This window comes from Saccopteryx leptura, chromosome 11 (assembly GCF_036850995.1).
Source record: "Saccopteryx leptura isolate mSacLep1 chromosome 11, mSacLep1_pri_phased_curated, whole genome shotgun sequence".
In the NCBI taxonomy this organism is placed as follows: Eukaryota; Metazoa; Chordata; class Mammalia; order Chiroptera; family Emballonuridae; genus Saccopteryx; species Saccopteryx leptura.
This window is the reverse complement of record NC_089513.1, coordinates 16,411,684-16,428,412: the sequence shown is the minus strand read 5'-3', so window position 1 is coordinate 16,428,412 and position 16,729 is coordinate 16,411,684. Positions and strand designations below refer to the sequence as shown.

Genomic DNA, 16,729 nt, shown 5'->3' with positions numbered 1-16,729 from the left:
CTTCCTCAAATATTATAAAGGTCATAGAAATCCACTTGACACTACAGTGGAAGTCAAGTGTCTTCCCCTCACTGGGGGAAGAAAAGCCTCTACTTTGTCTCACATCATGTACCAAAATTACTTCTCAAACAAAACACACGTTGGAGGATCTTGTCAGGTCACCCGGGATCTTGGTAAGACGCCTGTTCTGACCTAGCAGGTGGGGCTAGGGCTGGAGAGCCTGCATTTCCAACATGCTGCAGGGGTTGCCAGTGGTTTCGCTCTGCAGCACTAACCCACAAAGGTCATCTCAATAGCTTTTAGTAGATAAGAAAGTCCACCTGCAGAATTGAAGACAGTACTCTCATTGTTTTCCTCTTTGGGTTTTGTATGAGAAAGCTTTAAAAAGAGTTTTTTTTACTGTAGAAAAAAATAATTTCTATAATAGAAATTATAGATTTCTACCATGGAAATCTTTGCCTAAGTACTAATAATCTATGATAGCCATTACTCTTTATGTATTCTATGAAATTAAAGAGTTTATATTATAAAATTCTGTATAATTATACAACATATATGTCACAAATATATGTTAAATATAGCTCATTATCGTTCATAGCATAAAAAACTAAAGCAATCCCATGATCACCAGTAGAAGACTGATTAAACAAGTTACGGTATGCTCATGCCACTTTGATTTTATGTATACATATGTATCACAGAGCTAGACCAACAGACGTGATTTCTATCAAAGACAATTTTGCAGAATGTCATAAGAAGGTCTTTTTGCAAATGGCACTGAGAACTGGACAGTCATATGAAAAAAGAAAAAAGTGATCTTAACCTCACCTCATAATAAAGAAAAATTCCATGTAGATTGTGAATAAAATCGGGAACCCAAAAGACTTTCAGAAAATAATATAGAAGAGCATCCTCACGAATTTTAAATAAAGATTTTTTTTTTAAAAAAAATCGAACTATAATACTATTAACTACAAAGGGAAAGACTGATAAGTCTGATCAAATGAAAATTTTAAAAGGCTTCTAGTCACCAAATAAGCGTGAATAGGAGAGCCTCAGGATATTGATAAAACAGATGGTATCCAGAATATATAAGGAAGATCTATAAATCAACAGAGTAGACATCCCTGTAGAAAAATTAGAAGTGACTTGAAGAGGCACTTCACAAAAAAGATGCGTCGAAGATAAGGATCAAAATGGCACAGAGAGTCAACAGGCTGTGACTCAGAACAGGAGCTGAGACTCAACACGGCTCCAGCGAGGAGGGGAGGGCGGAAGGGGTCAGACTCGGAACGGTACTGGGGAATACTGAGAGAGAACTCACGATGCTTCGCTGAGGCAGGCCAGCTTTGAAAATTCACAAAATGTTCATAAATTCATAGACTGATATAGAAAAGTAAACATTTCATTAAAGGGTTAAAGGCAAGTATTCAAAATGATCTCATTGTGTCCGATGGTGGCCCAGAATGCTAGGACCACAGGGAAATAAGTGACTTTAGAAGGATGGCGAGGCTGGGGAAAGGAGTGGATATTATGCTCCCCAAAATACAAAGCTCAGAAATTTCCCTTTGTGTTTTATTCCATAAGGGCATAACCATAGTGACTTGGAATAGGTTTCAAGATGGAAGACAGGTATGTCTAGAAGCACTCTCAAAAACATAGGGCTTTTAGTCTTATCTGTGTTAGTATACCAGGCAGTGACTCAAAGAAGATGCAGAAAATCTCTCTTAGGATTGTTTAATATAGAACTTCGTCATCCATTTAAGGTATCTGATTATGAGAATAAACCTCAATAAGCTGCTGTTAGAGCTCCCTTTAAATTCTGCTATTTATCTTTCAGCAAAAGTATTCAGTCTTCATAAAGACGTACTAAAGCAAAATGGCAGGAAGAAAACGCAGCCAAGGCCGGGCTTAGAACTGGCCAAGCTCTTCTAACAAATGTCTTTATCTCGGATTCGTGCTTTGTCTCTCAGGATAAATATAAAGAAAACGTTGAAATTAAAATAGAACCAAAAAAACCCCCCACTTCTTCTTCCGGGGCTATATGCTTGTTCACAGGGAAGACTATGGGAGAACAGCTAACGTGGCCCCATCCCAGGGGTTTTAATATGTGTGTGCAGCTGCTGGGTCAGCCCAGGTCTGGGCTTCGGGATATGTGGTCAAAATGCATGAATGGGAACCAAAGAGAGGGCACAACGTATGCGAGACGAGAAGAGACAGAGAAGAAAGGAAGGAAAGAAAATGAGGGGCAAACATCAAAGACCAAGAGAGGAATGTTTGAACATATATTATGGAATACCTGAGAATAAGAATTTGTACATCCTCTGGCAGTGGTAGTCAACCTGGTCCCTACCGCCCACTAGTGGGCATTCCAGCTTTCATGGTGGGCGGTAGCAGACCAGGTATAAATAAAAAGATAGATTTATCTATAATAAGTTGTTTTATAAAGATTTATTCTGCCAAACTTAGTGAAAATCTGACATAAAGTACTTGGTAAGTAATTATTATTATATGCTTTAACTTGCTGTAACTCTGCTTTATAAATTTTATAAAGTAAAGTTACTTCCCTACTTTATAAATCACTATTACTGTGGAACTGGTGTGCGGTTAGAAAATTTTACTACTAACAGAGATACAAAAGTGGGCAGTAGGTGTAAAAAGGTTGACTACCCCTGCTCTAGATAGATAAGCTAAGATCTTGAAAAGGATTGGAACATGGTATCAGAACATATCACGACTATGGTAGGCTTAGATTAGAAAAGGAAAGAAAAGGAAGGGAGAACCTCAGGAAACTTCTCTTCTCTTCAGAGAGTTTTTCTAAGAGCAGCTGAGTGGGGGCACCATCAGTCTGCCCCTACCTGGAGCACACTGAGGACTGTGATGGCTTGTGAATGATAAGTCCTTGAAAGCACGTGTAAAGAACTATGGAGTTTTTCACAGTATTGTCACTCCCTACAAAGTTGGGGAACACCACAAGCCTACCCTACAGTTTCATTTGTGGCTGGCCAATTGAAGCCCTAGTGTAGCTGGACCTGCTAACAAAAAGTCAGAGGCATATGATATTTTTCTTTTCCTGTCTGGCTTATTTCACTTAACATAATAGTTTCCATGTCCATCCATGTTGTCACAAAAGGTAAGATTTCCTTCTTTTTCATGGCTTCATAGTATTCCATAGTATATATGTACCACTGCTTTTTAATCCGCCCATCCACTGATGGACACTTGGGCTGTTTCCAGCTCTTCGCTATTGTGAACAATGCTGTATCCAATGAACAATGTGAACTAAGGAAGAAATTGAGACAGAAGAGAGATCAAAGGGACCAGAGGAAAAGATAACAGAGGGAAAGGGGATGATAGGATGGGATAAAGCTGAAGGGAAGGGGGGAGGGCACTATGGGGAGGGGGACAAAGGAGATGTTGAGGGGAATATGGGGGAGGGGGAATGTATTCAGGGCAACACTAGAGTCTGTGTAAACCCAATAAATTAAAATCAATTAAAAAAAAGTCAGAGGCACAGGAGGAATGAAGGCCTCTCCAGCACCCTCTTCCTCATGAAGGCTAAGCAGGGAGGGCAGGCTCACTCAATTTCTAGAATGTCCCTGTTGCCCCAGTGAACTCTGCCTGTCACCCATGCCCCAGTGGGTGGGGCAGGGGAGGCACACAGCTGTTAAAGCTGGGAATCCTCCCCTCTCCTTCACTGCCCGTGTCCTGTTTCCTTTGGGGGTGGTAGCCTTCCTTCTGCCAGTGGAGAGAAAAGATACCAGGAACTGCTATGACTTAGGAGGTAGATTTGCAAACCTTTTAGCAGATGTAGTGTTGGATTTGAGTTGCAGCAGCTTGTTTTCCAAAGACAGTTTTCTTTCTAGCAGTGTTTTCTTTTCCTAGGAGAAAATAAGATACAATTTTGGCTTATTTCTCTCTCTCTTCTTCTTCTTCTTATTCTTCTCTCTCTCTCTCCTCTCTCAATATGTGTGCAGGTGCTAAGGCATTCTTGCAAACTGTTCACAAATGGTGCTTCTTGCAATAACAGAAATACGTCTTGAGCTAAAGAGGTAATTTTATAAGGAGCTGTTACAGCCCAGCGCCACGAAGCCTGGTCAGGCATTCTCCTGCGCAGTTTTCAAGTAGCTCAGTGCCAGGTTGTCTTCCCGGGCTGTCTCCACTCCCCGCACATGCCTGGAGAGCTTGGGCCCCTCCTCCTGCGCACTGCTGACACAGAGCATGCTCAGCAGAACTCCTGCTTCTCTCCACCCCTCTCCGATGGCAGCCCCTGCTCATTTCTCTCCAGGCACTGGCTCTCCCACCGTTACAGGTGCTCCTCCGTGTGTACTTACCTTGATACCTACCTGCTCACATGGCAGTTGTCAGAAGGAAGAAAATTATTAAATGCATTTTTAGTGATGGATCAAGGTCACAAATGATAAAGTTACTTACTAATTAGGATGTAAAAGACACGCAGTATTTGTGTGAGTGGAATACAAGGCAAGGCCACAGAACAGAAACATCGGAACGACTTTGAACTTGCACTGACCTAGTTTGGAAACTTTGTAGCTGCAAAATTTTTGTCAAAGCTTTCATCTCTCTGCGCCTTATTGCTGTTAATAAAAATCAACTGAAACTTAGAAATCAAAGTGATATACAGCAGTGGTCCCCAACCCCCGGGCCGTGGACTGGTACCAGTCCGCAGAGAAAGAATAAATAACATATTATTTCCGTTTTATTTATATTTAAGTCTGAACGATGTTTTATTTTTTAAAAATAATCAGATTCTCTCTGTTACATCCATCTAAGACTCATTCTTGACGCTTGTCTCGGTTACGTGATACATTTATCTATCCCACCCTAAAGGCCGGTCCGTGAAAATATTTTCTGACATTAAACCAGTCCATGGCCCAAAAAAGGTTGGGGACCACTTATATACAGCATGTGGTTTTAATGTCATATTGGATCACTGTTTAATAATCTGACCCAACGATTGTTTAATTCTCTTGAAAAATTTCCCTGTGTTTGATTTTTATTATTTATTATTGATTAGAGCATTGACTCTGAAGCTGAATATTAATTTATAGATTTCTGCCTGTTTGAAAAGATAACCCCTAAGGTTATGGGTTAATTGCCTTAAAGAATATTAACCAGCTAAGTATCTAATTTAGTAATCCTATTCTATATTACTTTTTTTAAGATGGCTATAAATAGCCAGTTTCTCAAAATATTTTATTTAAACCAGTTTTACTAGTTCCCTCATTAATTAATGGTTTGAATAAAACATCTGACATGTATTTATTCTAGATGTATATGAGTCATGTTTTTGACTCCTTGGACATCACTGAAATAGAACCAATACTCCTATATTGAAAGTTGGGATGACTGAAGATAATATGTGTGAAAGGCCTATGGGCTTCACTAGAACATATTAGGACCTTAGTATATAATAATTGAAGGTGCCAAACACTTCATATCTTATGTGCTGTTATATTTTAAATTTATACTTTTTCAATTTTTTTCTATAGCATTGTTGTGACATAGAAATTGTGTGTAGTCTATGCAGTTGTATAGCCTTAGCTGTGTTCAAATTATTTCTGAGGAACCACAGATATGCCTTATAAGTTTATCATAATACTTGGATCATAGAATAAAAACATCACTGATAATATAGTTTAAATTTGTAAGGTGGAAAAGGATGTTTAACAAACATTCTTCTTAATGGACTTACTTGTGTAAATTTTTTAAATTTATTGATTATTTTAGTGAGAGAGAAAGGGAGGGAAAGAGAGAGACAAATATGATCTGTTCCTGTATGTACCCTGACCGGGGATTGAACTGACAAACTCTGCACTTTGGGAAGATGCTCAACCAACTGAACTATCTGGCCAGGGCAATGTACTTACTCTTGATTAATAACTCTTTATAACCGGGGTGCAAGCCGATCAGACAATTGGACATGTCAATATTCTGCCTCGGCAAGGCGTCTTAACACTTCCTCTTTGACAACACAGAAAATCATACTATACCAACTAGTGCATCTCAGGAACAGACGGTGCCTTCCAGAAAGGGAAAGGGGTTCACAGCGCCACCCAGTGGACAATCCACTCTTCCCAAACCACACCTTTGGGGAGCTGAAGTGTCCCCCATCCTATTGTTCAGAATGAAGCAGACACCAACTGAAATCATGACCAGACGTTCACATCTAAATAACTCAGGAACCAAGAATGTAATTTTTATGTGGCACCAGAGAAGACAGAGGCATTCTGGAGAGGATTGTACTCTGCTAACCGGGGACTGTGGAATAGTCCCTTGTTCGCACTGTCCTAGTTTATAAAGTGCAGAGGAGGAACTAGGTGGTCTCTAAAGTGCCTCTGAGCTCTAAGAGTCTAACAAAGCTAAATCAATGACTCTAGAAAACAAATATGATGCAACAGAATTGCACTGCTTGCAAAAGGAACATATGCCACATTAAAAGATCCTTACTGGGCGTTTCTGCTGGCTTTATCATTGTGTTTATGGAATCCATTCTCACTGCATTCCTGATTAAAGTAGGACAGATGGTGATGGCTTTAAGTAATGTGTTCATTACCAGATCTCATACCACTAATGGCTATTTACTGGTGAGTAGAAAATGACTCCTTCTCCGGGGCACCCGCGACCAGGGCGGTATTTATCAACCTGTGTTGTGGATGTTCATCTTTCATTTTCATTTCCTTCTTGAACTCACGTCTTTTTCCTATTTGTACAAAAGTCTCAGCGCCCCATTCCCTCATTCTGAGACTCAGTCTATACCCGAGAAGCCCCTCATCACAGCCTCTACTCTCTGTGCCCCCTTAAACCAAGATGCTGCTGCCCGCTTTGCTTCTTAAAGTTCGATTTATTTGCATGTTTGTTTTTACAAACATAAAGTAGCTTTAAACTAAATATTTTCAAAGAACAGCACCAACAACTCGTGCACATTGCCCTTCCACTTCACTTCCCCTGCCCCTGCCTCCCAGGCATCCCGGTCCAACGAATTCCACTCTAAGAAGTCACAGAACTACTATTTTGGAAAGTAACTGCAGGGTTTTGCTCAACCATGGGGCCTCTCATCCATTCACTCTGTCACAGAGCTCCTAGAGACAGCCCGGCGTGATGGGTCGATATCAAACAAAACAAAAGCTAGGTCCTGACTTCTCAGACATGTCTGCCAGTATCTGAGCTACTTCATCTTTAACCTGGGTACGTCTCCTGCCTTCAGTAGGGGTGTCGCATTTTAAAGGAGTTCTAGGAGAACAAATGCAAGGAGATCTAGAGAGTTCCTTACGTCCTACACAGCCCAGATATACTACATTGTAATCTTCACAGACTATATCTGGTTCATTCACAAGTAAATAGCCAGCCTCTAGCTCTGCCTGGTGCTCAGATATTTGTAGAATAAAGTTGAGTAAACATATCCCAGAATTCTGACATGAACTCATTGAATACAGATTTCCTGGGGTTTCTAGGAAATAGAAAGAATAGTCCATTGTTCTCTTTTTGTTAACTTTCAGGGACTAACAGCTGGCCACTAAACCTGCCCCAGTGTCACTGGGTTTGAGGTGGTTGCAAGTCTAAATTTAAAGGTCAAACTGGTTAATCAAGTTGTTCGATTAAACAACTCTATTTGCATTCCGAAATTGTCTTTCTTTCCTAAAGGCAAGGATTGTTTGTACTATCATAGTTTGTTAAACTATTTATTGCATGATAAATATTCTAACACTATAAAATATTCATCCGAATATTACAATATGTCCAAAACATCATAATTATACACTGTCACATTTGGACCAACCAGCTGCTTGAGTCAGTGATTCTGGCTAAAGTATAACACTTGGTGACCCACTGTACAACACAGTTGTGGCTGTATGTGATTATTATTACATTCAGTTAAGTTGGGGCTTATTTAATTTTTGTGATTTCCTCTTAGGACCTTCATTAAGATTAGAAATTCAGCCAAGTACACAGTGTTATAAATTGGACTCTTAGGATGTATTTAAAAATTGAGTGAAGTCCCTTTGCCAAGAAATGTGACTATTGAAATGGGACACTTTGTAAGTAACATTTCTAAAATGGCATCAACTCGGGCAGACTTATAAAATAAGGCTGAGAAGAACTGAGGCAAATCAGAGAATTCATAAAATAAATATAAAAATTCATGAGAAAATATTTACAAGAAGTCAAAGCTTATTTTCTTATCTACTCTCAAGTCAGTTTCAGAGATGCTGATTTTGCTACAAAAATACAGTGTATCTTGGTTTGTCTGCATTCTAAATTTTAAGGCATGCATAATTAAATTTAGGTGCTCATTTTTTGTATCTATTTGGAGTACCAGCTACTTAATGAAATATTGCATGTAACTTTGAATACATTTCTCTTCTATTATTGCTTTGAAAGTTCCCATTTGTATAGAATGCCTTTTCTCAGTGTGAACAGCACCTGTCCTAGCGCCGTTAAGAGTTTTACAAACCTAAAGTGGATGTGGGTGGCCAAAGATTAGGACACTTGGTTGACTCTAATACATAAACATGCTATGATTATGGGGACCCATCACTATATTACTACTAGTAATAGATAGACTTTGTAATCTTTTTCACTGATGCCATTCACGGCTTCCCCTGGTTCTTCTAAGACAGTGGTTCCCAACCTTTTTTGGGCCATAGACTGGTTTAATGTCAGAAAATATTTTCACGGACCGGCCTTTAAGGTGGGATGGATAAATGTATCACATGACCGAGACAAGTATCAAGAGTGAGTCTTAGACGGATGTAACAGAGGGAATCTGGTCATTTTTAAAAAAAATTTTAAACATTGTTCAGACTTAAATATAAATAAAACGGAAATAATGTAAGTTATTTATTCTTTCTCTACGGACCGGTACCAAATGGCCCATGAACTGGTACCGGTCCATGGCCCAGGGGTTGGGGACCACTGCTCTAAGTCATTCATTTACTAGAGGGAGAAAGATGACATCAGTATTTGTAGAGATGTCAATCCCTAATAGTGCAGATTATAGCAAAGGTATAAGGGAAGAAACATCATTGAGTGCTTCCTAGAGTCTTTCTTAGGAGTTACAAAGAGCACTTCTACTTAATGTTATCTTATTTATTTTAGTATTATTTCTTAAACTGTAGGAAGAAATCCCTCTTAGTCTCCTGCCCTTACCTGTTCCATTCTCTGTACAAGGTTCTCCAATGTTGTGATTTGATTATGCTTTTCTTCAAGTTTTTCAGCAACTTGATTCAGATTTTCAACCTGTTGTTTCAATTCCTGTTCTTTTTCAAGTTTGTTAACCTTTGGTCAGAAAAACAGTTGTCAGACTATTAATATATTAAACCTATATTGATACTATCTTCTTCCTTCTTCTATAACTTTCTGAGTAAACAAAAAAATTAAAAATTCACATTTGTTTAGAATTCCCTTTTGAGTTTAGTGTTTCCTTCCAAATAAACACCACCAAACCATAATACATAAATTTGATTCCTGGAATGTTTACATTTGTTACCATAAAGCACACTATCTGAACAGGTATGAGAAAAAGAGACACAAATTTAAGAAAAGCAAAATTTTTTACTTTTTCTCAACAAAACTTGCTGAGAACAACAATAAAGTCTTACGTGTTTTAAAAAATGTTTTCTTTTTTAATCCAACAGGGTCACGAAAGCAGAATGACCTCCGCTGTGCCCGGGCACACAGCCGGTGGGCTAAAGACCAGAGCAGCACAGTCTTCAACTGGCAGCCCCGGCCGCACGCGCTGGGCGTGTTCCAGCTGGACTTTTACCGACACGCACACTCACATCTGCGTGTGTGTTTGATAGAATCTGAGAGTGCACAGTTAAAAACATAGTGTCTGGCTTCCCTTAAAAACACCAGGTGGGCATTCCTGCCAGGCAACTCCAGCCTGGGGTTGAGCAGGGACATGAGCACTCCAGGTCCTGCAGGTCACCGCTCATGGAGCACTGGGGTCCACACCAGCCTGCCCATTTCTCTCAGACTCTCTCTGCACCCTGCCTGCCCTGAGGTGGCGACCAGCACCTCCACACACTGCGGCAGGAAAGCATGCTACCTCCCAGGGGACTCCCTGCTGCGCTCCTCAGTGTTCCCCTAGGTCTGCGCTGGCAGAGGTCCGCGCCCAACACCAGCATCAATGAATGAGCTTACCCATTTGACAAACACACACACATGTGTGCATGCACGTGCTCGCGTGTGTGTGCGCATGCACGCACGCGCGTGCACACACACACCATGTATTTTTTTCTTATCCAGTCCTAGAATTCATTCTTCAGATAAACTTTTATTGGCCCTAGAATATATACTTCAAATTTAAAAAGAAACAAAAATGTGTGTGTGTCTAATACACACCCACACATATATCTACTTAATGTTTTTATATTTTTAATTTATATAAAAATATATATAAATTTAAAATACAAAATATATAATTTTTATATGTTTTAAAGTATACCATATACACACATACACACAGTTTTTTTGTGTGTTTAACCTGAGAAAATGTGTTCTAGGATCAAAACCATTCTGAAACCATTTATCTAGCCCGCCTCTTCCACTTTAGACACCAGGAAGTCTAAGTGCAGCAGGGCAGAATGACTCCCCTGTGGTCTGCTCCTTAGCCCAAGGCAGAACCAGAAGAGAAGAGAGGTCACTGGCCAGGGTTGCCTAGGACAGCCCTGATTTCTGGGCAGGTCACGGAGTCTCCCTGCCACCTGTGCTCCGCAGGGCTCTGGCAGGTGTGGTAACACGTCTGGGTGCCGGCTAAGCAGCGGTCGGGGGCAGATGGGCACAGAGCAGCTCACTGCCCTTCCCCGTGGTCGCCAATCGCATGGCCATGGCTTATTTCACATCTCACTTCTTAAAAAGAGGCCCATGAACAACAGGGCTTAGTTCTCCAGGGGACAAGTGGCTAGTTCAGTACCTGGAGTGAGTGCTGGCTGTCCTCATGCTTCTTTCTAGCCTCTTCAGACTGAGTTTGGTGGATTTCAAATAACCTCTGGGCCACATTTCTCAGAGTTGCTGCCCCGGCTTCTCTGGAGGCTTCCAACTAGGAGGGGAAAAAACGGTCCTTACGCATGGTTGACATTTACAATGAAAAGGGTTTAAGGAAGAACACTTTGACAGGCACTTATAAACACAAAGGCTGTGACTGTCCTTCACAAACAATGGATGGGAGAAAAGACTCTGCTATCTACAGCAGTAAGAGAAACATGTAAAACAAGAAGCCCCTGTTTAATGAGGATGCCACGCAGGCCGATTGGCCAAACCAGAGCCCCACGCACAACAGTGCCCTGCGTGTAGAGCCTGCACCCTTCACAGAGGGCCAGGGTGCCTGCCAGCTTACACACGGATTTGCGAGCCTTTTATCATCAATGTCTATGACACTACTAAGAGATTATTTTCCTGAAATACCAGTGATCGAAATAGGCAAGATTAGAGTATGAATGGCAATAAAGCTATAGTGTCATGCATCTTTCAAGAATTTAACCTAAAGAAATAATCAAGGATGTCTGCAAAGATGTACCTACCCAGATAGTCACTGCAGAACTAACTGTACATATAAATAAATATATATTTACATATATTGTATACATCATGTATATTATATGTAATATATAATGTACATATATGTATATATAATATATAATTGTACATATATAATAAAAAAAGAAAATATAAAGCATCCATCCAATAGATTAATGAAACAAAATAATAAGATATTTGACTATAAATGCCTGGATTAATATGTATTGAATATGTGAAGACTTTTAAAATTTATTGTAAGAACACTTCACATGAGACCAACCTCTTAAATTTTCCATGTCCAACACAGTATTAACTTGAGGCACGTTATACCACAGAGTCTAGAAATTATCCATCTGGCACAACTGAAACATTTTGTAAGGCCTTTTTAATAATAAAAGTAGGCTCCCAAATAAGACAATGAGATTTAATTTATGACATGTCCAGCGCCCCTCTACGTATGTGAGCGTGTGTGGGTCCACAGATGTGTGTGGATGTCTGCTTCCCGGGGCCACGAGGAGACCCTGCTGGCTCACAGGCCAACACAAAATACAAAGTTCAAGATAGCTCTTTATGGTCATACCTTGATTTTCAATACTTCATTCTCTTTGTTCATTTCTAAAAGCTGTAGGTCCTTGCCTTTCATTCTTTCCATGAGCAGGTTCAGATCACAACACGCGGGGTCCATTTGAGACTCGGGGCCATTTTGGATGTGTCGGCAGCACTGAAATGAGCAAACATGAAAATCATCAACTTGACCTTTCCTTTTCTCTACAAGCTCTGACGACCATAATGATCACTTTCTAGTGCTTACATCATGGGAGGTTCACGTCGGCACAGATACATCTGAGTCTCAAATATCAATAGGGATTTCTAGATGAAGTAGCCAGCCTCTCTGTTTGCTTACATTTAAATAGACTCTTCAATTTAAAAAAGGCAGAAGTACCTCTTTTATGGCTTTGACATTCCCTACAGTTTTCAATATACCATTAAGTCCTTCTTAGGAAACAATCTCTACAAGGCCATTTAAAAAAAATCTGAGTTATAGACATAAAAGCATTTTGGTTACATTGCATTAAAACTAATCAGACATAATAGTTATAATACAAAATATTCAGTTCTCAGTGATACTTTGTTGTAATCATCCTTTTAAATTCCTAATCAGAGATGTCAGCACTGAATGTCGCTGCCAGTGTAACCCTACATAAACTCTGGCTCATTTTATGCACTTGAAGCCTAAAATAAGTCCCACATGGGATCAAGGATGTGTGGAAGTAGAAAGGAAACTTGAAACCATCTAACTCAACCACGCCCATTTTCCAGATATGAGAACAGAGGGACAGAACTGAATTTACACACCACGTGTGTAGGACAGCTCAGGATACAGCCTCGATCACCCACCCTGTGCTCTTTCTGCTCTTCCAGAGTTCTCCAAGACAGACTGAGGAATTATTATGCGATTATATATATACTATAATTATAGCAACTTTTATTTATTAAGCACCTACTACGTATCAGTATATCTTTCAGATGTTTTATACACACTCTTTGGTCTGAATATTCCAAACACTAGAAGGTATTATATCCATTATATAAATGAGGAAAGTGAAGATTAGAGAGCTTAACTAACAAACCTAAGGTTATGCCCCACAATGACTGCCAGAACCAGGATTAGAATCCCAGTTCGTTCAACAGCAAAGCCTGTATGTCTTCTCTAGTACCATAGATAGACTACATTTATAGGAACAAAAGGTAAAAGGAATGTAGGGAATATTAATAATATAGCTATCACAATTCTGTCATGGATTTATTTTTTTCTACTTGTGAACATAGTGCATATTCTCACTTTCCATATACACAGTAAGCATTATTTTCTTCTTTAATTTATTAAGAGTAAGAATATCTGATGAAAGAACTCCTGTAGAAGGTAGGTTACTGGCAGTGGCAGGTAACTACGCAGGTCATAGATGCATGCCTTTGTAACTTAAACATTGCCCTGGCCGGTTGGCTCAATGGTAGAGCGTCGGCCTGGCGTGCAGAAGTCCCGGGTTCGATTCCCGGCCAGGGCACACAGGAAAGACGCCCATCTGCTTCTCCACCCCTCCTCCTCTCCTTCCTCTCTGTCTCTCTCCTCCCCTCTCGCAGCCGAGGCTCCATTGGAGCAAAGATGGCCCGGGCGCTGGGGATAGCTCTTTGGCCTCTGCCCCAGGCACTAGAGTGGCTCTGGTTGCAACAGAGCGACAACCCAGAGGGGCAGAGCATCGCCCCCTGGTGGGCAGAGCGCCGCCCCCTGGTGGGTGTGCTGGGTGGATCCCGGTCGGGCGCATGCGGGAGTCTGTCTGACTGTCTCTTCCCGTTTCCAGCTTCAGAAAAAAAAAAAAAGAAACTTGAACGTGCAAAGCAATCACGTGGTGGATCTGGGCACCCTCCAGGTTCTGATTCAGGAGGACAAGGGCGGAGCTCTAGATGCGTCCTTCCTAACCAGCTCTCTGATGCTGCAGATGCTGCTGGGACTGCGGTCCACACCTTGGGAGCAGTAATTCACACAGGGCGAAATGCTCAGCCTCTCTGACTCTATCTTGTTCAAGCCTGCTTTGTTCCCATGACCTTCAGGTTAATAGCTTTTTCATATCGACATGCTGATCATTAGAGGGATTCTGCTTGTAGCTTGAGTTTTACAGAAAAGAAAAAAAAAAAAGCCCCTTACCAGAAGGTGATTCTCCTAAGGAGATAAGGGAGGTGTGTACAAAATAATGATTGCTTATCAAAGATTTTCAGGAACCTTGTGACCTGATGCACATCGACTAGAGTTAATAGAGCAAGAATAAAGACGTTTCACAACCTTCCCTGGACCCTTGCTGGTGCCCAGATGTCTGTAGTCATCAGTCACCTCTTTCCAATTTCCCTTTCTCCTGATGTAAAAGAAGCCTGAACTTAGTACATTCTGAAGATGGATTTAAGGTACCGTTAGTTCTTCCCCCTTCTCAGTTGGTGCCATCTCCATCAATAAACGACTCTTTACTCTAAACTCTGATGTTTTGACTCTGGTTCTGTAACAGCAGTGCCCGAGATCGTTACAGTTAAATCTCTACTATGACATTCCACAGATACAAAGGGAAGGGGCTGATGTTTTGATACTCGGTTGGTCTGCTAACCTGTGGCTTGAAATGGCTGAACAGAGACATGGGCAACACAGTACTTCTCCATTCCTAAGAAGCTACTTCTATCAAAATCCTCAAAACTTCCCCATTGTTATAGCCAGTGATCGATGTTCAGTCCTCAGTTTATTTGACCATATGGTCCCACACCTTTTTCTGAAACAAACTCTTTTCCTTGTCTTCAGTGTCTCCATTCTCTTCTATCTTTCCTCCAAATCCACTAACCTCTCTTCTCAGTCTCCTGTGATGATTCTTCCCTGTGTTCCCAGCAGCAAAATGTTGGCAGTCTCAGGACTCAGAGCTTAGGTTTCCTCTCATGTCTCTCCACACTCACATGCTCGTTGATCTCCTGCAGTTTTGGGAGTTTCAGTCCCATCCCTAGTCCCCAGATCTCTAGCCTGCAGCTTGGACCTCCCAGCACCGACTTACCTTTACCCTCACCTCCGGAGTCAGGTAGCCAGCCGCCCACTAGAAACCTCCACATGGAGGTCCCATCGTCAACTCAACGTAGCAAAAACTGTTTTTTTGTGTTTTTTCATCATTCACAAACATTTTTTTAAACTTTCAGTTTCAGAACACTTAGTTTAAGAAAATAAAGTTAGTTATGTTAGTTTAGGGGGTCAAGGGTGATAAAGAAGGCCATGTGTATGCATCACACACTGTCTTTGGCATTCTTGTGACCCTACTGCATAGTGGCTAATGCTGGCATTCAGGACGCGCACTCACTCAGCTTAGATGAGGGTAAGTTGGTGTAGTCCAGACAAGGCTAAGACACGCTGTTCAGCCTTCTTCTTTTTTTTTTTTCTTTCTTTCTTTTTTTTTTTTTTTTTTTTGAGACAGAGAGAGAGAAAAGGATAGATAGGGACAAACAGACAGAAAGAAAGAGAGATGAGAAACATAAATTCTTCGTTGTGGATCCTTGGTTGTTCATTGATTGCTTTCTCATATGTGCCTTAACCAAGGGGCTACAGCAGAGCGAGTGACCCCCTGCTCAAGCCAGCGACCTTGGGCTTCAAGCCAGTGACCATGGGGTCCTGTTTATGATCCCATGCCCAAGCTAGCAACCCCATGCTCAAGTCAGATGAGCCTGTGCTCAAGCCAGCAACCTCAGGGTTCCAAACCTGAGTCCTCTGAATCCCAGTCCAATGCTTTATCTACTGCGCCACTTCACCACCGCCTGGTCAGGTGATTGCTTAGCCTTGAGAACATAAAGCTGGTCAGAGGGGATGGGGTTCCCTTAAATTTATCAATTGTCTGATCACTCAGCCTAATGGCTTCAACTGCATGCCCATTGCTATGGCCCATGCTTGTACCTCGGTCTGTCATTGGGAAATGTTGCTGCCCTGCATCTTGGCTGGGCCTACACCTTCCCATATACTTTAGGTAAGTAAGCCCAGTTTAGAATATTCAGGTGAGGTCTGGCCATTCCAATCTGATCCTACTAATGATACCTGTGGTTAAATATTTCATGCATACGTCCATTAACATCTTTAGATGCTGACAAAATACTTAACACTCATCATTCAAAACTTCAAAGAATAATTACTATACGGTGTTATGTTTATTGACTGAAGGAATCAAAATGATGCATTATAATAAACTCATTACCTTTACATCTAGTCTGTGCTTTGTGCTGTTATGTCCTGCTTCATCTTTAAACATTTGATTTCGGATCTTTTCCAGAGTAGTTCGAATCTAGAATAAAAATTTTTTTATTATTTTTTCAAAGACATTTAATGTTAAATGCCTTTTTTCCTCTAAACCAGTGGCAGTGAAACTGATTTATCTAGAAAGTAATCCATATCTACTGATCTCAGCTTTAAATAACTATGAACAATCTAACTTGTGTTAAGACTCATATTGTTTAGATTGCAGAAAATGAGCACTTTGTCTTTATAACTCTCAGTCAAATCTACAACAGAATCTGAATGACTATTATACGACAAAATAATTATTATTTAGTAATTAGTATTTAATTCTATTCTGTTTTCCTGTAGAGTAATTTAGGACTAATTTACTATTTAATAATTACT

At 40.6% G+C, this 16,729-nt stretch overlaps 1 protein-coding gene across 6 annotated transcripts in view; it reads right to left on the bottom strand.

Annotated features, from left to right (window-relative positions):
• Positions 1 to 16,729, bottom strand: part of CCDC68 (coiled-coil domain containing 68) — a 42,157-nt gene that overhangs the window by 10,549 nt on the left and 14,879 nt on the right. For 5 of the 6 annotated variants that reach the window (XR_010747394.1, XM_066353105.1, XM_066353108.1 and 2 more), the window contains exons 5-9: positions 16,305 to 16,391; positions 12,122 to 12,262; positions 10,937 to 11,062; positions 9,169 to 9,297; positions 3,799 to 3,881 (exon numbers count right to left, since the gene is read on the bottom strand). Coding sequence is in view for 5 of the 6 variants with exons in the window: in XM_066353105.1 (XP_066209202.1) it covers positions 3,799 to 3,881; positions 9,169 to 9,297; positions 10,937 to 11,062; positions 12,122 to 12,262; positions 16,305 to 16,391 (566 nt within the window). In the remaining variant the exon portion in view is untranslated. The remainder of the gene's footprint in view (positions 1 to 3,798; positions 3,882 to 9,168; positions 9,298 to 10,936; positions 11,063 to 12,121; positions 12,263 to 16,304; positions 16,392 to 16,729) is intronic. The other variant, XM_066353110.1, reaches the window with a different exon arrangement.